Genomic DNA, 21,503 nt, shown 5'->3' with positions numbered 1-21,503 from the left:
TGAACCTTTCCCGACCCTTCAGAGTAGTGCCCTGCATTTCTTGCTTCTTCAAACTATGCTGTTTCTAAACATCTCTCCCTTCTGCGTCGGTAAAAAAGATGTTCTTACGCTGAAAGTCCCAGTAAAATTTCCAAGAAAGACTTTCCTGGTGTCTGCATGGAGGTTCAATGCGAAAGTATTTATTACCCAACCTAGGGACTGAAGATTTCCTAAAGTAATAGTGAGCCCTTGAGATAGTTTCTCCTGCAAGTCTGCTGCCAGGAGATCATCCAGGTAGGGTATGATCGTCACATCTTCTTTTCTGAGATGAGCAACTACCTCGGCCATTACTTTTGTGAACGTCCGAGGAGCAGAAGACAGGCCAAAGGAGAGGCACTGAAAGTGGAACACTCCCCTTCCCCCCCCCCTCCCCCAGGGCGAATCTTAATACTCTCAGAGTCTGGATGGATGGCAATGTGATAATAGGCCTCTTTTAGATCTATCATGGCCATGACTGAATTTTTATTAAGAGGGATAGTGGTTTTTATTTGGGTGACCCACTGATTTGGGAAAATTCCCTGTGCTATAACTTGGAGAACCCATAGATTGGAGGATATTCACACAGTCTCCCGTCTATGCGAGTGGCGTGAAGACCGATCTGGTACACTACAAGAATCAAAAACGGGGGTTCCTATCCTTTCCACATTTTGGATAGCTCCACCTCCCTGTTTTCCCCTTCCCCTTGTAGTCCCGCCCCTTGAAGGAGACAAAATCTACGGGAGGGTAGAGACCACCGAGATTTCTCCTCTGGGAATCCTTTTTTATCCGATGCCTTCTCCAGGATATTTTCTAACACTGGGCCAAATACCCGGAGACCTGAGAAAGGGATGGAAGAGTTTATTTTTGGAGATGCTATCCCCTGACCAAGTTTAAAGCCATATTGCACGACAGGCTGAATTTGTTAGCGCATCGTTCTTAGCAGCAAATCTCAGATTCCGCTGAGGCATCCGCCATGAACTCTGTGACCATTTTTAAAAAGGGGAGTGGCGTCCAATATAGCATCCTTATGGGCCTTATTCCTGATCTGAGTCTCAAGATCTTCCAACCACCTAGCTATAGATCAGGCTACAGAAGTGGCCACTATATTAATTTTAATAATGGCCACCAAGCTTCTCATGGTTTTTTGAGAAGGCCATCTGTCTCTGTCCATAGGATCTCGAAGACCAGAAAAGTCCTCAGAAAGTATGGACATCTTCCTAGCCATTTTTGCCACAGGAACATCAATCCTGGGAATATCCTGCAATGTTTTGATGTCCTCGGGCTCAAAGGGAAGGCAAGCTCTAAAGTCCCAGGAAATCACCAGCTTCTTCTCTGCCTCTTCCAACTCTTCCAGGAGCAAGGCTTGTACATGTTGGTTAACAGGGAAGACTCAGTTTCTCTGGGATCTGAGGCCCCCAAACATTTCCTGGACGGTCCGTGGTTTCTCCATCTCCTCCACCTTCATGGTCCTTCAGACTGCCTTCAAGAGTTCATCTGTATCCTCTGATAAAAGGTATTTTTCTCTTCCTCCGGAGCTTCTCCTGTAACATTCCTCAAATTCTGATTCAGAGTCACAGGATGGGTCTTCATCTTCAGATGACTCCTCTAATTCCCATGCTGTCTCTTCTGAAAAGCCGCTTGGGGTTCCTCCTGTGGCATCATGCTGGGCATAGCATAGCCTGCACCTCCTCCCAAATCATAATCACTCATATCCATCAGGAAAGGACTTCTGTTTTTCCAATATAGGCCTCACAGTTTAAACACAGGTGTCAGCCAACTTCCCGTTGCACACTGTACACCTTTTAGACTTCCCTGACATCTCCTTAGCTGATTCTTTTTTTGGGACGGTACCAAAGCACGCCGAGGAACCTCCACCCTAGAACATACAAGGGCTTAGTCGGTTTAGTACGCTGTATCTACACTCTCTAGGATTATCACAAATTCAAATGGCACTCATGTGGACCTGGGACACATCAGGGGAAACGTCTGAGCGGGCACTTTCATCCATGACTAGGCTATCCAGGATCCCTGTACACAGCCTACACCAAGGGAATACTTACTGCCTCCATTCCCCTCCCCATAGGTTTTTATTACCTCATCCGGGTTGCCTCCTGGTCCTGCCTCCTGTACAGGGACACATGCTGCCCTCCAGGGTGTCACTTTGACCCGGAACCGAAATCGCGACTGGTCCCATTGTGCACATGCGCGGCAGTGCATCCCAGAGTGGAACGCACGTCATGCGCATAACCGGAAGTACCCGTGGCCACAGCTTGAATGTAGGATGCCGAGGGAAGCGGCTTGCGCTGGGAGCTCCAGCTCGAAAGGTGTCAACCCGATGCTGCTTGAAAGGCCGGAATGAGAGAGCGAGGCCCACCCGAAGCACCTGGACCGCCTTCATCCGAACGGCAAGATCCTCATGTCCATCCTGTACAGGGAAACGAAAAACACTGAGGTTGGGGTGGGAGGGGCTTTTAACCTCGTGTGTTTTTTCCTGTCCTTGTAGATGTGCTGTCATGTGGCGACCTGAAAAATGGAAATTTCCCTGGGGTGAAGGGGGTTAAAGATACCATGTCCCAAAAATCCGCATACAAGGAAGATCTGTAACTTGTCTCCTCAAAGGCCTCATCTATTTACAGCATGATTGTTATTACTGAAGCCATCAAACTGCAATCAACCTTTGCTAAATAGGAAATGCAACTAAAGTTACACAAAGCTCACTTAGCAGAAACGCTAGCAGAGCAAGAAATGAGTATGCAGATAGAAAGGGCTGACCAAGAGAAGAGTTCAAGCATTGAGAATGCATTCCTGGATGCTTCCTTAGAAAGACTAGCTGCATAAAAAGAGGCTGCATTCACACTAGCTAAGAGTTCTTAGAGGCTATGCAACACACATCATAATACCTTAATGAGCTTCCTTACAAAGAGATCCTGAGCCAGAGCGAAAACAAGAACACAATACCTCCAGTGAGAAACAGGATTCAACGTGGGTTGCGAATCCAACAAAGCAATACAACACGGCCTGGCATCACCCAGAAGGTACTGGCCAGAATGAACGCACCTCACATCACTAGCAGGGCGACAGATCACCAGTATACAATACTGATATCAATTTCAAAAACAGACTTTGCCAAGTTCTTTACATGACGTAAACTGGTCACAAAGGGCTCTTACAATTCAATGACCAAGTTAAAGGTAACAGGGTCTAGAGGGCTTCTTTGCAAAATGTCATTAGAGACTCTGGGTTGTTACATAGGGAAGAAATAGACCTTAGTCAAATATATGGAAGAAGAGTCAGGCAGACACATAGCAAGGATTAGCGACAACAATATAAACCGCCCTGAGCGAGATTGGCCTCAAAATGATCTGTGAGACTGGACGAGTGTTATGGCTCAGCAGAAGCAATAGAAAGAGCCTTAATTCAATAGAATTGATGACTTTTCTAAAATATCTAAAATGCTTCAGAAACTCAGAACTAAGTGACCTGCTAATGGAAATTCAGGTTGTTAAATGTGAATTTATCTCAGGTACCTGGATGGATGCCGGTCCCCATATATGTCTATGGGGGCCAGAATCTGGCACTTACACACGTGGTCAAAATTGTTTGTACCCCTCATTTAATAAAAGAAAAACCCACAATGGTCCCAGAAATAACTTGAATCTGACAAAAGTAATAAAAAAAATCTATGAAAATGAACAGATGAAAATCAGACATTGCTTTTTAAACCATGCTTCCACAGAAAAAAAAAATGAAAACAGGCCTGGACAGAAATGATGGTACCACTGAAAATATGACAAGCATCACAGGTGTCTACAATCTTGTAATCAGTCAGTGGACCTGTATATAGGGCTACAGATACTCACTGTGCTGTTTGGTGACATGGTGTGTACCACACAACATGGACCAGAGGAAACAAAGGAAAGAGTTGTCTCAGGAGATTAGAAAGAAAAATTATAGACAAGCATGTTAAAAGGTAAAGGTTATAAGACTATCTCCAAGCAGCTTGATGTTCCAGTGACTACAGTTGCACATATTATTAAGAAATTTAAGATCCATGGGACTGTAGCCAACCTCCCTGGACCTGGCCGCAGGAGGAAAGTTGATGACAAAATCAAAGAGACGGAAAATACGAATGGTAACAAAAGAGCCCAGAAAAAGCTCTAAAGAGATTAAAGGTGAACTTCATGCTCAAGGAACATCAGTGTCAGATTGCACCATCCGTTGTTGTTTGAGCCAAAGTGGACTCATGTGAGACGACCAAGGAGGACACCATTGTTGAAAAGAAGAAAAGAAAAAAAAAAAAAAAACACATAAAGCCAGACTGGAATTTGCCAAACTACATGTTGACAAGCCACAAAGCTTCTGGGAGAATGTCCTATGGACAGATGAGACAAAATTAGAACTTTTTGGCAAGGCACATAAGCTCTATGTTCACAGACAGAAAAATGAAGCATATCAAGAAAAGAACACTAGCCCTACTGTGAAACATAGAGGAGGCTGTGTTATGTTCTGGGGCTGCTTTGCTGCATCTGGCACAGGGTGTCTTGAATCTGTGCAGGGTAAAATTAAATCTCAAGTCTATCAAGGGATTCTAGAGAGAAATGTGCTGCCCAGTGTCAAAGCTTGGTCTCAGTCGCAGGTCATGGGTCTTGCAACAAGAGGAAAAGATTGCGCTATTAAGTGGACTTCTATGAGCCCTGACCTAAATCGAGCTGAAAAATGCCATCTGGAAAAGGCAACCTTCAAACACGAGACAACTGGAGCAGTTTGCTCTTAAGGAGTGGGCCAAAACATCTGTCGATAGGTGCAGAAGTCTCATTGACCGTTACAGGAATCATTTGATTGCAGTCATTGCCTCAAAAGGTTGTGCAACAAAATGTTAAATTAAGGTACCATCATTTCTTTCCAGGCCAGTTCATGAGTTTTATTTAGGTTTTTAAATTCTGTGGAAGCATTGCTAAAAAGCAATGTCTGACTTTCATTTCTTAATTTTTATAGATTTTTAATTTATCATCACTTTTGTCAGTTTCAAGTTATTTCTGTGACCAGTGGGTTTTTCTTTCATTAAACAAGGGGTACCAACAATTTTCAACACATGTAAAAGTGGTGCTAAAAAAACACGTACTTTCTGTGATGCGTTTTCTGGCACGAGGTGCGTTTTTCAGCCAGACCGTGCGTTTTTGAGTGACAACACAAAACAGCAGAGTGCACACATACCCATACAGGGACTTGCATTCCTTGACGCAGCCAGATAGTTAGATCTATAGTCCAAAAATGGAACTACAATCAACTAGAAAGGTGGCTCACATATGGTTCCATCAAATTAAAAAAAAAAAAAAAAAAAAAAAACTTTCATTTTTGTAGCATTTGTGCACCAACAAGCAAGGATTAGGAACGACCTCAGCTTTGATTTTACACTGTTGTATGCCACGTCGGCACAAACTCCCAATCTCCATAAGATATCTGTGGCAATAAACAAGACTACTGTTTCTTCTACAGGATCCGTACACAGGTCTGCTGGGCTACTCAAGTACAGACGAAGACACAGGATCCTGGCAAGCAGTGCCGACTATCAGAAGCCTCATCCTCTCCTGAAATGCAGACCCTTCAGAGAGAAACCTATGCGAGATCTTAAGAGCTCCTTGAAAGAAAAAAAGCATCTGGTACAAGTGCTGCTCATCTACAACACCTCTTTCTACAGACTGCAAGGTCACTGTAAAATGCTCCGAATTTGACACCACCGATTGCAACACAGTGCTATATCCTGGCCCATCTCCATAGAGTGCACAAAACACTTCGGACAGTGAGCATGGCGGGGAGGAAAGACACATAGCTTCACCTAAACCAGAGATCACTTCCCATTATACAGTAGTTTGCAAAGGGACAATTGACAGTAGGTCCTGCAAGAAAACCTGCCTTGTCAGTCTACCGGAAGGGTCAAATCTACCTTGGATGATCAACGTAACAGATACTTTGCTACATCCACCTTGGACCTATTCAATATTAAAGGGCCAAGTACTGCCCATTCATTAAAATAGTGTGCAGGTATCGGGACAAAAGCGGCAAGAAATCTATTCACTACCAAACTGAGTCCCTAAATACGCAGTTCTGCCTGCCACTTCCCATGATCATTGAATGTATCCAAATTCATGACAGCAGATCTAAAAGTCCTACACCAGATGTAGCAATCCACCACACTCACTTAAAACGTATTGCACACCTTTTACCGGAACTTGCCCATATACTCTTGCTCTTAGGAAGAGATACTTCATACACTTGCAGGGTGAGTTGTCACATCAATGGGCCCTTCAAAAGATTTTACTCACGACAGCAGTATAGTATCCGATAGCTATTAGGATTGGTTAGGGTGTGTAGTCTTGCATAGAACAAAACAAGACAATCAGGTGTCAATGTCTATAGAAGACAAGTTGTTGATAGTAGACAGGGAACTTATTAAAGAGGAGACCAACAACTGGATCGAACCTCTTCCCTTCAGAACCCACAGACCTTGTCTGCCAAATAACAAAGAGCAAGCGTTAAAACATTTCTCCTCTCGCAAGCACGACCCCCAAAAGGAAACCAGAGATGAAAGATCACATCTCCTTCTTATCAAAGATTTTCCAAAATGGTCATGCAGAGACAGCACCCACTCATAGGGACTAAATGCTGACTCCTACCCTTGTTTGGAGTATACCACCCTAGGAAACCAGGCCAGAATAGATTGGTGTTTATTCTAGTGCTACGTTTGTCTCTCTGAAGGCCGTTCTTTTAACAGGTCCAGACCGCAACAGCTAACTGCTGGGAGTACTTATGCGCTTCCATAAGGATTAGATTGTCTTTGTCGCCGATATCCAGCAGATGTTCAATTGCTTCCTCATAAGATTTTTAACAAGTAGAAAATGCACAGATGATCAAAAATCATCCAGCAACTGTGTAGTTAAGGCTACAGCAGAAGACAGGAAGTATCCAGCAGTTACCCAGGGGATGCTGGGAAGCAATGACTGTGTATTTGCCTTTCTGCCAAAGAAAAGTGTTTTTGTCTCTGCAAAGAAAACAGCAGTGCACAGAAAGTGTATGTATCCTGAGAAGAGTCAAGCTATGGAGACCAGCTAGTCCAGGAAAGAGACTGTCAGGAGTGGAGAATAGCAGGACAGTTCAACAGAAAGCTCTGTTGAGCAAAAGTATAGTGGAGAGAAGTGACCGAGTACAGACTTCACCCCTCCCCCTCACCTCACTGCATGATAAGGTACAGTGTTCTGCTCTGTGTATAGCCACTGTGTATAGAGAGGAGATAATCTAAAACTGTCAAACTGTCATGTTTGATATTATTGAATCCCTGTGTGAATATTTTTAAAACCTTCCATCTACTACTGTCTGGCGACCCCCTTGTGAAGAAGCCCTCGCGAAACGCGTTGGGGTCTGTGGAGCTGCACCTCTATCTTGCTGACTTGGCTACTATGGGTATGTGTCCTTCTTAACCCTTTGTAAATCTATGCCTCTGTTGGTTACCGGTACGGGCAGCAGTGGAATTGTTTTTCCCCCCCTTTTTCACCTTGTGAGCGATATGCTCTGCATAATAGGCACTTTTTACTGACCCTCTGCCTAGCATTAATTACATCTCTGCATTACGCTGCACTTTATGTACTCTATAGGGTAACCACTGAGTGCTTCTTTTAAAGTTACCACTTATGACACGGATTTCCCAGCCATAGGCTGATTTGCCTACTATATTTATAGCCAGCAGTGTGGTACATGTTCCACCATTTTTTGTATCCTTACCAGCACGTCTTGAACCTTTTAATTGCGCTTGTTTATATAAGTGTTTAATAAAATACTGTTTTTTGCATCAAGGTAGCGTCATTGACTCTCTTCTATGGTTTTTTGTCTGGAACAAATGTTATATAGCAGTGTCCTTGCTGGAATCTGTTAGGCCGGTTTCACATTTGCGTTGTGAGGCATCCGTCACAGTGCGTTTTGTTACGCAAGTGACGGATGCGTTGCAAATAGTGTGCTAATAAAGGTAACTGATTCCTTTAAAAGAACGTTTTGTGGTTTTTTTTTTTTTTGTTTTTTTTTCTTTTTTTTAATGTTTCGCCGGGAAAGGAGATTTGCGGTCGGGAGGAGAAAGAAAGGTGACCGCAAATCCCCTGAGTGACTGCAGTGAGCGGCGCGATCAGCTGTGCCGTCACTCAGGTGACCCGCAGCCAAAGCTGCAGTCCTCCACCCGAGAGCTAAGTCCGCTGGTCACCTGAATGAGGGCACAGCTGATCGCGTGGCTCACTTCAGTTGCTGCGTGGAGCTGATAGAGAGCGGTCGTGTTCTACTACCGCTCCTGTCATCTTCATGTAGCAGAGCTGAAAGCATCGCGGGACCTAGTGTGGATTATGCCTGACTTGGAGGGGTATTTGGGGATGAATAAAGTGGGGAAAGAAAGTGTTTTTTTGTCTTTTATTCCAAATAAAGGATTTTTTTGGGTGTTTTTGTTTATTTACTTTCACTTACAGGTTAATTATGGAAGGTATTTCGGGGGAGACGCCTGCCATGATTAACCTAGGACTTAGTGGCAGCTATAAGCTGCCAATTAACTCCTAATTACCCCGATTGCCACCGCACCAGGGCAATTCGGGATGAGCCGCCGGGACTGTCGCATCTAATGGATGCGGCAATTCCAGGCAGCTGCTGGCTGATATTGTTAGGCTGGGGGGCTCCCCATCCTGAGTATACCACCTTCAGTCGTGTGGCTTTATCTTGGTTGGTATCAAAATTGGGGGGGGGGGGGACCGCACGCCGGGTTTCTTTAATTATTTATTTATTTTACTGCACGATATAGACCCGCCCACTGGTGTCTGTGATTGGTTGCAGTAAGACAGCTGTCACTCAGCGTGGTGGTGGGTCTGACTGCAACCAATCATAGGCGCCGGTGGGCGGGGGAAGCAGGGAATACGAGATGGATTAATGAGCGGCCGGCATTTTCAAAAAAGGAAAAGCCGCCGGAGCCTTGTGACAGCCGTGCAGCACCGCGCCTGTGATTGGTGAGTATGATAGAGGGGGGAGAGGGACCAGGAGTGATTTTAAACGATTTAGATCGCTCTGCTGGACATGATGAGCATGCTCAGTAGAACGTGACGGAAACAGTCAGCGGATTCCGCCGCTTAGCGCATTGCGGTGGAATCCGCCACCATAGACAATCATTACACATCTTGGCGGATGCTAACGGAATCCATCAAGGTGCGATATTTTAACCAGGGCTGTGGAGTGGGTAAGCCAAACCTTCAACTCCGACTCCAACTCCAACTCCTCAATTTCCCTTGCAGCGACTCAGACTCCACAACTCCTACATATTATTGCTTATAGTTAAGTGAAACATTTATTGTAGTACATGTGTATGCGAACATCAGACATTTAATATATTTTGATACAATAATCAAGATATTTGGATAGAACATAAAATATATTTATTGGAATACAACTTTAGAACCCAAAAAAACTGTAATAAATTGTAAATATGTAATACACTATGTAATATACAGTAGATTACATATATATCTTGTGTATGTATATTATATATATATATATATATATATATATATATATATATATATGGTATATATATAAGACATATTGTATTACATATTTACAATATTAGTTTTTTTGTGTTCTAAAGTTGTACTCCAATAAATATATTTTATGTTCTATCTAAATATCTTGATTATTGTATCATAAAAATGATTAAATGTCTGATATTCATATTGTACAATACAATACATTTTTCACTTAAAAATAAGCAATATACATGTTATTATCTAGTATGTTATTGTTGAAACTGTCTTTTGCCACATGCATTATATATATATATATATATATATATATATATATATATATATATATATATATATATATATATATATATAATATAATAAACTAATACACTATGTACCGTAAGTGGCAAAACACAGTTTTCAACAAAAACATACTAAATACCAATTGTGCAGTCTATGAATTTGTTGTTGTTCGCAGATGACCTCAAATCTGACCTAATAATTTTAAAGCTAGAGAACCGCCTCTGTACAGTAACTTGGGTTGGAGGCAAAGCCGTAACCACATGGGCAACATCTCTAATAATTTCCGGGTATAACAAATTGCCTCATGCACAGTCAGCTTTGGTGAACGGTTGAATTTTTCTATTTCTTTGAGAGCAAGTGAAACATTTTACTGAAATGTGGTTAATCTGCTGCTATAGGAGACGGAGTGAAATCTGTTTCCTTGCGGCAACGCTTTGCCTGCTCCATGTCATCCAAATACTTGTCAAAGTTAAACTCCTCATGTGATGAGGATGAAGATATGGCAGCAGTAGCACTGTCGGGATCCAAGTCCTCTTGCGCCTGGCAGTCCTGTAGCCGCTCATCCTAACTGCTAAGAATGTGAATATAGCAACATGTGACATTTAAAAACTTAACTTTTAATTGGGTTATATAAAATGAAATAAATAAGTGTAAACGGTGATCCACACACCAATTTAAAACCTGAAAATGATAAGGCCAATCAAGGATTATGGCGCTATCACCTTCATTCAAGCGGGTGAATATTTTATTCACCCATACCATATAACACAGGTGAACAGAAGGGTGAGGTGCCCTGTATGTGAATATCACATCCAAAATCGGTAGCTGGGGGGATAATGGGTATATGTGACCTACAATAATATGAAAGATTTATATCAAACACCCCAGAGATGTTTTACCAACAATAATGATATTAGGCATAAATGGATTACCTACACAGTTTTAAGATCGCACACTGTAAATTAACAGGCAGAGAGACACCTTGACAGGCATTTACAATATAAATTACAGTATCCAATAGATGGTAACTCTTAGTGGATATAGTATATTCAATAGACTCTCTGTTAATCAATAAACAAAAATAATTGGATAGTGCAATATTGAAGGCACAAATAAATGTAATAATCTCACCCAATTCTTGTATCCCGATATGGGTTCAAGGTTCTCCTGTGTACTTGAGATCCATAAGTCAGTATGACGGGAGAAGTGGCTTGGTCACTGACCCTGTTAGGGATTAAGCTGACCCTTTTTCCACAGTAAATTCCCGCCCTGACAAGGGCAGTCCACAGCTGACCCTGTTGTGGTTAGCCCTAATATCCAGACCAAGTGCCTCCCGACGCGTTTCACATCATATGTTCATCAGGGGAGACATATGGCACTTGAAAATGGCGGTGATGTCTCAATGCAGAGCTCAACCCTGCGTGGCCTGGTATCAATGATTGGTGTTGAATTTTTGCTATTTCAATCATCCTAACTGCTACCTCACTCAAAACTTCTTTTCCTTTAGTAAGCTGTTGATCATCAAGCAGTATACGATTACTTGGGTCCACATAAACAGCTGCCAGAAGAATTTTATTTTCCAATAGCTGTATCTCTCTCCATTTCATTGAAGCAGAAATGCAATCTGCGATTAAACCTCCTCTTTGGGACAGGCAAAATAGCAAGTTCTTCCACTCCCTTAGGCCCGTTTCACACGTCAGTGAAAAACACTGACATTTTTCACTGGCGTGTAAAACACGCACATGTCCCTCCGTGTGCCGTGAATCACGGCACACGTGGGTTGTCTAAGTGCAATCCGGGCTCCGTTCTCCGTGGCCCGTGATTGCACTTAGAGAATAACTCACCTGTGCGCGCTCCCGCTCTCCATGGTGCTGATCGCTCCCGTGGTGCAGCATCCGGCCGGCGCTGACCCCCGCAGCAGCTGCTTCCGGGTCGGCTGGGTCGTGCATCATGAATATGCGCAACAGTAATGAGCCGGCTCAGAAGCAGCAGGCTGCACGGGCTGCAGAGGACATCGCTGGAGCCGGGTGAGTAAAAATGATTTTTATTTTAAAAGCACGTTTTTTTCTGGCACGTGTTTCACGGATCACACCACTACGTGGTCCGTGGGAAATCAGTGATGCCAGAAAAGAATGGACATGTCTCCGTGCGGCAATCACGGACACGCGTGAATGCTGCACGTAGACATGGTCAGTGAAAAATCACTGATGTGTCAGCAGACCTATTCATTATAATGGGTCTGCGTATGTCAGTGATTCTGGTATGTTTAAAAAAAAGCACAAACGTACCAGAATCACTGACGTGTGAAACAGGCCTTATGAAAATGCCAGGAGTTAAACCCTCATCTTGTAATTTCTTAGTCACGGTAAATGGGTGATTAAGCAATTCCTTCAATTCAGCCACCTGTGTCCATTGACCTTCATTTAAGGTTACTTGAGGGTTCACCATATCTATAAGAAATGATTTTTAGTTCAAGCAATCGCTCAGTCATTAAATAAGTGCTGCCTCACCAAGTGGCTTTATCAACAATTGCCCCTTTCCCAGCACGTCTCTTCAAGATGGAATCAATTTTCGGGGGTTCTGGAGGCCATAATCAACTTCTTCACTTTTCCAATTAGATTTCCAGCATGTCCGCCCAGTTTCACACAATCCGGCTTTTCGCCGGACGCGGCGCACGCCAGTACAGTACGATACAGTACAGTGGCAGCGCCGCAACCTCCGGGTCACATGCTCCGGTCACATGACAGCATGTGACCGTCGTTTGTCGCGCTGCCACAGTACTGTATACACTGTACTGGAGTACGCCGCATCCGCCAAACGAGCGAAAAGCCGGATGTGTAAAACTGGGGTTCCTCTTGCAGACTCTTATTGCCAGCTGCAGCGTGTGCACAACACTGCGCATGTGATGAATATGAAAGTGTTTTGAAGCAGCTTCAACAAGATCATTTATTCCTAAAGTATCATTTTGCTGTTCTTCTGTTGTAATATCTGTTTGTTCCTCAGTTACATGAACAGCACTGTGGCTCCATCTCACACATACTGAATCCTAAATTTTCTTCTAGCTGTTGTTCATTACTCTCATTCATCAGTTTAATTGTACTTATGTTTGAAGCATTGTCCTTTACAATAGCAAGAACCTGTTCTTTTATGAGTTTGTAATCTTGCAGAACTTTTTCCACTAAGGCCTGGAGAAACTGGCTGCTGTGATGAGCTTTACTATCTTTTACTGCCAATCTCTTACTAACAATTTCTTTCTCGTCACAAACATATCGAACATTGATGGCAAAATAATTCAGTGAAATGCAGTGACTCTGGGCATCCAGCAAAGGCAATGGGTGAAAAGATAGGACATTCAGACAGCGTTTTGTGAGGCTCCTCACAAAGAATGAGCAGTCAGTTTGTGGTGTTTTCTAATCTGCTTTTGCTATTGAAAGCATTATTTATGAGCTCAAAAACCTTTCAGGTGATGCGGTTTTTTAAAAAGATGATCTGATTTTGAGCCGAAAAACATATCCTCAAAAACGCAGCAAAAACGCTGTGTGTGAATGTAGCCTTAGATCAGGAATAGAACAGCTATTTATAGGATATTTCATAACTTTCCCAAATTCCTATGAAAAAATATTCAGCACATTCTGCATTGCACTACGGTCCCCAATTTATTATATATTTTAGGAGTCGGAGTCAGTGCATTTTATACCGACTCAGACTCTCCACCAAAATGAGCTCCAACTCCGACTCCACAGCCGATTTTAACGACACAAAAAACGCTACACGCAACGTTCCCTCCACCCGACGCTATGTCAAATTAACGACGCTGCGTCATCCAGCGGATGCAACGCAGACACTTGCGTTACAGTGTGTCGTCAATACAAGTCTATGGAGAATAGCGTAGTGCGTTAACGGACTGCGCTATTCCCCATAGCGGCGGATTGCGCTGATCACAAGTGTGAAACCGGCCTTACATCACCACATGTATGGAATATGCTCGTGAAGTGTACCCTGATTTAAAAATCCAAATTTCCAAAGAACACGTTTACTTTGCCCAGCCTTCCTATACAGCAGTCATGGCGAACCTTTTACAGGCCAAGTGCCCAAACTGTAGCCCTAAACCCAATTTTTTTTCCGAAGTGCCAACCAATCCTATTATGTAAATAATTGATTTTAATCTTACCTTTGCAGTCTTCTCTTCTCTTCAGCAGGGGGCATCACGCTCATGCGTGCTTACCACACATTGAAGCTGAGCCCCTGCCCTTTCCAGACACAGCAGTTGGATTGATCTTTCTGGAAAAAAATTGCAGCATATTAGACAGAGATTTTAGCCTGGAATGCAATCAGAAGTCACCCTGTAATCCACATCTACATTTCAAAGTCTGAACATCTTGAAATCCCATAAAGACGTACAAGTGGCTCCCCTCCCCCTTCATTGTGTAGTTCTGTCCCCCTTCCTCGGCCACTTCCTGGTAAACATGTCCCCCATCCTGATATATATTTCCTACATTCTGGTATATTTGTCCCCATCATGGCCCCATCCTCGTAAATGTCCTCCATCCTGGTAAATGTTACCCATTCTTGCATGTTCCCCCATGCTGGTAAATGTACCCCATCCTGACATATTGCCCATCCTTGTAAATGTTCCCCCATCCCGACATATTGCCCATCCTTGTAAATGTTCCCCCATCCCGACATATTGCCCATCCTTGTAAATGTTCCCCCATCCCGACATATTGCCCATCCTTGTAAATGTTCCCCCATCCCGACATATTGCCCATCCTTGTAAATGTTCCCCCATCCCGGCATGTACCCCAATCCTGGTTAATTTACCCCATCCTGGCATGCGTGTTTCCCCCCCCCATCCTGGCATGCGTGTTTCCCCCCCCATCCTGGCATGCGTGTTTCCCCCCCATCCTGGCATGCGTGTTTCCCCCCCATCCTGGCATGCGTGTTTCCCCCCCATCCTGGCATGCGTGTTTCCCCCCCCATCCTGGCATGCGTGTTTCCCCCCCCCCCACGCTGCCATGCGCGGTTCCCCCACCCCCACGCTGCCATGCGCGTTCCCCCACCCCCACCCCCACGCTGCCATGCGCGTTCCCCCACCCCCACCCCCACGCTGCCATGCGCGTCCCCCCACCCCCACGCTGCCATGCGCGTCCCCCCTCCCCCACCCCACGCTGCCATGCGCGTTCCCCCTCTCCCACCCCACGCTGCCATGCGCGTTCCCCCTCTCCCACCCCACGCTGCCATGCGCGTTCCCCCTCTCCCACCCCACGCTGCCATGCGCGTTCCCCCTCTCCCACCCCACGCTGCCATGCGCGTTCCCCCTCTCCCACCCCCACGCTGCCATGTGCGTTCCCTCTCCCACCCCCACGCTGCCATGTGCGTTCCCCCTCTCCCACCCCCACGCTGCCATGTGCGTTCCCCCTCTCCCACCCCCACGCTGCCATGTGCGTTCCCCCTCTCCCACCCCACGCTGCCATGCGCGTTCCCCCTCCCCCACCCCACGCTGCCATGCGCGTTCCCCCTCTCCCACCCCACGCTGCCATGCGCGTTCCCCCTCTCCCACCCCACGCTGCCATGCGCGTTCCCCCTCTCCCACCCCACGCTGCCATGCGCGTTCCCCCTCTCCCACCCCACGCTGCCATGCGCGTTCCCCCTCTCCCACCCCCACGCTGCCATGTGCGTTCCCTCTCCCACCCCCACGCTGCCATGTGCGTTCCCCCTCTCCCACCCCCACGCTGCCATGTGCGTTCCCCCTCTCCCACCCCCACGCTGCCATGTGCGTTCCCCCTCTCCCACCCCATGCTGGCGCTGCCGCACACGAGTTCTAAAAAAAAAAATTTAAAAAAAGCAACACACAACTTACCTGCACACGCTCCCCCCGCTGCGCGCTGCTGGGTCCTCAGTTCCCACGCGGCCAGCAGATGGCGCCGCTCCTCCGTCTCCTAGGCAACCCACTGGAGCCTGGGGGAGGAGGAGTGTTAGAGCGGAGGAGAAATGTCTCCTCCGCTCCAACACAGATTTGATCTGCCGGCGCGACTGCACTAGCAGACCAAAGCTGCAGCATCGGGCGACAGCACGCGTGCCACCAGAATGGGCTCAGTGTGCCCCTGGTGGCACGCGTGCCATAGGTTTGCCATCACTGCTATACAGTGTGGCGAACATACAACACTGGTGGCCGTAGGGGGAAATTTGAGAAGGATTGAGACTGTAGTTCAGCCAGAGTACAGCTATTGATACATCATACAGTAGCACAGCACCTTACAGTAACTTTGCAAGATTAATTAAAGGGCCGGTACCAAAGCAGCACTATCAAAATCAGGCAGCTATGGATGTGGAAACACAGATTAATATAGTGTCAGTGAGTAGCTTCTCCAATTAACGTATGTGGAATTGAGTGCAGTAGCGGGACATGTAAAGGTGTCAGAAGAACAGATCTCTTAAGTCACACACTCACAGGCATCTCCTAACAGCAATTAAACAGATGGATGAGTTAAGAGAAAATGAAGAAGAGGTTGTCATAACACTCCTTCAGGAATTAACGCAATTCATCACCAGATTAAGGGCAGGGGACTGAGGGGTGGTGCTACTCCCCAAGACCGGGAAATCCTTTCCACAGGCAGAACTACAGGAAATGAAACAGCATTTCATCACTTTGATAGCAGCCGTGCAGGAAGCTACCAAAACTCCTGAACAAGTAGCAGGCACCGACAGAAGCTCTAGCCCACCTGGGTTAGGTAAGCCAGACAGACAGATCTGTCAAGCATTGCAAATCACCATCAGGAATGATTTCAAGATCCTGGGGCAGATTCGGGAGCAAAAAGAGAAACTGCCTTACAAACTTGTTGCACCAGAGGGATACAGGGTTGCAGAAAGGTTACCAACCGCACGAGATCTTCAAAATATGCTAGAAATGAAGTCACCTGATTCTACCACAGCTGAAGAGGATTTTAAAGGGGCACTACAAATGAGAGCACTACAGAAATGTTCCAACGCCTCATTAACATATGCCAGGACAACAAAGAGTCCCCTCGAAGTTTTTGTTCAGAGTAACTGAACTTAAAGACAAGTGTGACACCCCTGCGGTAACCAGGTGTCACAAAAACAAGGTAACAGCCCAGGTCCTACATAACTGTGCCAGCCACCACTCACACTCACTGTACCCAGCTGGGAGCCTCACCTAGCCAGATGACAGGGCTGGGCACTGTTAGATAACAGGCAGTCAACTGGGAAGAAGAGACCAGACTTGTGGAAGGAGAAAGTGGCCTGGGGAGTGTGGGTAGACAGTGAGGCAGAAGAGTTTAGGAGGAGGAAGTAGTAAGTTGAGAGGAGTAGTAAGGCTACTTTCACACATCCGGATTTTTGCTCTGCGGCACAATACGGCGTTCTGCAGAAAAACCGCAACCGGCTTTTGTAACGCCGGTTGCGGGTTTTTTTGCATAGACTTACATTAGTGCCGTATTGTGCTGCAGGGGCTTGCGTTCGGTCCGGTTTTTGCCGCATGCGGCAGATTTAGCCGATGCCGCGGCCGGATCGAACGTTCCCTGCAACGTTTTTTGCTCCGGCAAAAAACACCGCATCGCGCCGCATCCGGCCGCTGCGGCGCATTTTTCAATGCATACCTATGGAGGCCTGATGCGGCGCGATGCGGAAAAAAACGCATCCGCTCGCCGCATGCGGTTTTTTCCACTGCGCATGCTCAGTAGCATGCCGCAACCGGAAAAAAACGGACGGGCCACATGTAAAAACTTATGCAAAGGATGCGGTGTTTTCGCCGCATCCGTTGCATAGTTTTCACAGCCGGATTGAGCCGCAGTGCTCAAACCGGATGTGTGAAAGCAGCCTAAGAAAGGTGTTAAGATAGACCAGAGACTCTTGAGACACAGATAGAAAGTGGAATGAACCAGAAAGGAAAGTGAGGAGTAAGAAAGTCGGCGAAGTGGTAGTAAAGACACTGCAAAGACCTGAGGAGAAAGATCAGCTACTCAGAGAAGGAAAGTAGCTGGAGAATGAGAGAGCAAGCTCCAAGGACAGAGGGATCCTGTGGGGTGGACATCCAGGGCTCACAGTACTTTGCACACACGGGGTGCAGATCCCAAAACCAAACCAGGACTTCAAGTCATCTGTTAACTCTGCCAGGCGGGCGGATTTTCAGGACTCATCTGCCACCACTAACGTCCGAGGCATCAGCAGCAAAGAGGGGACCGGGAGAAATTCCCTCAAGTAGTCCAAGCTCCCTGCAGCAGGACCTAGACACCAGGAGGACCTCCAAGTGCTCCATGCCAGGGAGGACCCACATACACCAGAGTGCACAGGAGATCAAGTGGCACCAGGTTGGCAGGCACAGTCATCAGGGACACGGGTGCACCTGGGATCCAGTACGTCCCCAGGGCGTGAATACAGTGAGTAAAAATCATCAAACTGCCCTCTTTGTCTGGACTGCTTCATTGCCGCGCGCCTCCACGTTATCTCTTCACCTACCCCTGGGGAAAAGTCTTACTTGCGGAGAGCTCCACCATCCACGCTGCCCCCATCCATCATCCCCAGTGGGAACCCGCAGCAGCGGCCCTACTATCCCTGGCCGCAAACCGCGAGTGGCGTAGTTGGACTTTATTTTTAATTTTTCATTTAAAACTGTTAGATTGTGCCCCTGGGTCCGGGACCCCTCAAGCCATAGACCACCCAGATTTGAGCAGCTCGGCTGCGCCCAGGCGCGACACAAGCAGTTATTTGTATCACGTCATGTAGAGGTGGAGGAGAGGTTTGATGTGGAACAAGTCCAGAGAAAGTTCCTAAGGTCTCTAGTAACCCCCCTCAGCGTGGAAGACATACCACAGATTCCTCTGGTTAAGAGACAATGATAGTTTGAAAAGCGGTCTTAGAGTATGGCATGAGAGTATACATGTTTGGCAAAAGTTCTTTCCCTGCAGCCGCCATTTATGGACTCAAAAGGTCTGCTTGAGAAGGAGAAGCAGAATGTGGTTAAGATGTCAAACAATTCAGAGAAAAACTTGACTATGACTGTTTGAAAGCCGGGCCTTCAAATGAGACTGCCATTAGTCTTCTCAGGAGAGCCCAGGAGATGCTCCACAATATAACCATAAACAGCCAAGAACTGATAGAAGCATTCCCTTCTCAGGACTTATGTAATGGTCTCAGAGACTGGGACTTCAGTTCAGACCCTGCACCAATGCAACACAGCATCTGACCAGTGGAATTTAAAGTCAAACACCAGGGAAGGGGCCATAAGAACTGCTGGTTAATAGACCACCAGTGCAAAGAAACTCCTGTGTTAGGCCTAGGTCACACGACCGTATTTTCACTCATCTGAGAGAATAGATCTGATTATGCTAATCACATTCTAAGAGACAAATCAGAGCGCGATCCGATTTTTGCAAAAATGAAGAAAACGGCAAAAATAAATAAATATGACTGCATCTTCTCCATTCTGTCAGTCTGTGAAAATCAGACCACACTGATATTGCTGCCTCTCATGGCTGAGTGCCATCCAATTTACATGCAAATGTACGTTGCAATGTTTTCCTTGCACTGACTGGATCCCATAGAATAACATTGGTCTGAATGCGATCCAATGTTTTGACAGATCACACTGGGACCAAAAATATAGTCAAGTGACTCTAGCCTACTTGGCATCAATAGAGCAGCATTTGCAGTTTCACATCACTGATCTCTCAGAAGCAGGAAACACTGTATACAGCCCATCCTGCAGTATACCTCTCGGCCCCTCTAAACATAGCCCCATCCTGCAGTATATCACTCCTCTCAGCCCCTTTATAAACCGCTCCATACTGCAGTATATCACTCCTCTCATCCCCATCTGCAATATATAGCCCCCCTAGTTACCAGTGAGCACATGAACACCAGTGCTCCTTGCTCTGGGCTCCGGCCCTTTCTGTGACATCTTACAATAGAAGATCAGTGCTAGACACAGCAGAGCAATGCCAGCAGGAATCCAGCTGAGAGAGAAGGCACTGCACAAGATCAACCAGGAGAACTGAAAGCAGGACTGATCGAATGGCCACTGCAGGGTAAAGAAAGCCTAAAGGGGCATCCATTAGTGAATATGTATAAAATAGGTTCAAATTGCTTAAAAAAAATAAAAAGTTACGCGGCACAACTGAAGAAATGTGTACATCGTTATAAGACCATGGTATGATTTTGAGAATAACTTCCGAAACCAGGCCTACACAACATACAGCCCACAGGCGCCAGAGGATGTACTGCAACCCAAGGACCTGTGCAGCAGATACAGCTCCTTTCTTTAACTATTCAGGTGTATTTGCGTCTTTCAGATGCAAACACAATTGAACACTGTGGCGCCAGCGGAGAGCTTGTAACCCCCGACCCAAACATGCAGCAGTGAGATGAGGTCAGCACACTGCTGCTGGCGCCCTAGAGGAATCTGGAACGTCAGACTGTGGTAAGCACTCCGTGGAGGAACTAAAGCAGGCATACAGCCATAATATAGTGGGTGAAGCTGCCATATGTGCCCCCAGGGTCAGACAGCGGGCATACAGCCATAATATAGTGGGTGAGGCTGCTATATGTGCCCCCTGGGTCAGACAGCAGGTATACAGCCATCACATGTAGGTTGAGGCTGCTATATGTGCCCACAGTGTCAGACAGCAGGTATACAGCCATCATCAGGGTCAGACAGCAGGTATACAGCCATCATCAGGGTCAGACAGCGGGTATACAGCCATCATCAGGGTCAGACAGCAGGTATACAGCCATCATCTGTAGGGTGAGGCTGCTATATGTGCCCCCAGGGTCAGACAGCGGGCATACTGCCATAATACAGTGGGTGAGGGCGTTCTATGTTCCGCACAGGGCCCACACAAGGCTCAGAATAATGTGCTTTACCTGCCACCACATGACAAGCCGTGCCAGTCTGCCATACTTACAAATTTAGAGATTTTCCGGTCTCCGTCCTCTCCCGTCTGATAATCCGGACATGCGGGCCCAGTACCCGGCGCCCCCCGTTGTTTGCGGCTCATTTTGGCTCGTGACAAATCCATAAGGAGCAGGGAAGGGAGCAGCTGTGTGTCACGCCCCGGGCGGGAGATGAAGTGTCACCTGGCCGCTCTGACAGCGGATTATGGAGGAGGAATCCGCTTACCGCCGGGCAGGTCGGGAGCGGCGCACTGATCCACTTATGTGTGACTGTGATATCCTGCGCTGTCAGCCGCAGCACAGCAGCTCACCGAGCCGTACAGGGTCCAGCGCCCACACAGCGCACCCACCGACACACTCAAGGTTCCCGCCACTCCGACCACGCCCACTCTGTCTAGTCCGACCTATGGGTAAACGGCATTCTCCAGAAACAGTCTGGAACCCAATGGAGCAGGCGCTCTAGTTGACGTCACAGAGTTTTGAGAGCACGCAGCAGACATCTTTCTAACTGGCAAAGAAGCGGGCAATGTGTAGGTGATAGCGGCGCTGTGCAGGGATGGAGAGGGCTGGAGGGTGATGTTATGCTTGGTAATGACAGCTGTCACTATGGGCAGCCAGAAGCTGGCATCCTCTGCTGACAATGGGCAAGTCACACGCTGTGGAGCGCTCTCCAGCAGGCATGACACAAGGTCAGTGACAGCAAGCAGAGATCAATGGTTCTCTCGCCCTGGCATTGTA

General features: G+C 46.5%; 1 protein-coding gene across 2 annotated transcripts in view; it reads right to left on the bottom strand.

Annotated features, from left to right (window-relative positions):
• DIAPH3 (diaphanous related formin 3) overlaps positions 1-21,111 on the bottom strand; it is a 979,498-nt gene extending 958,387 nt beyond the window's left edge. For both annotated transcript variants that reach the window (XM_075336836.1, XM_075336837.1), the window contains exon 1: positions 20,777-21,111. In XM_075336836.1, coding sequence (XP_075192951.1) covers positions 20,777-20,890 — 114 coding nt within the window. In that variant the 5' untranslated portion in view covers positions 20,891-21,111. The remainder of the gene's footprint in view (positions 1-20,776) is intronic.
• Between the last annotated feature and the right edge of the window lie 392 nt (positions 21,112-21,503).

The sequence above is a fragment of the Anomaloglossus baeobatrachus genome, chromosome 2 (genome assembly GCF_048569485.1).
Source record: "Anomaloglossus baeobatrachus isolate aAnoBae1 chromosome 2, aAnoBae1.hap1, whole genome shotgun sequence".
NCBI classification, from domain to species: Eukaryota; Metazoa; Chordata; class Amphibia; order Anura; family Aromobatidae; genus Anomaloglossus; species Anomaloglossus baeobatrachus.
The sequence above is the reverse complement of the archived record's forward strand: the minus strand, read 5'-3'. Positions and strand labels throughout refer to the sequence as shown.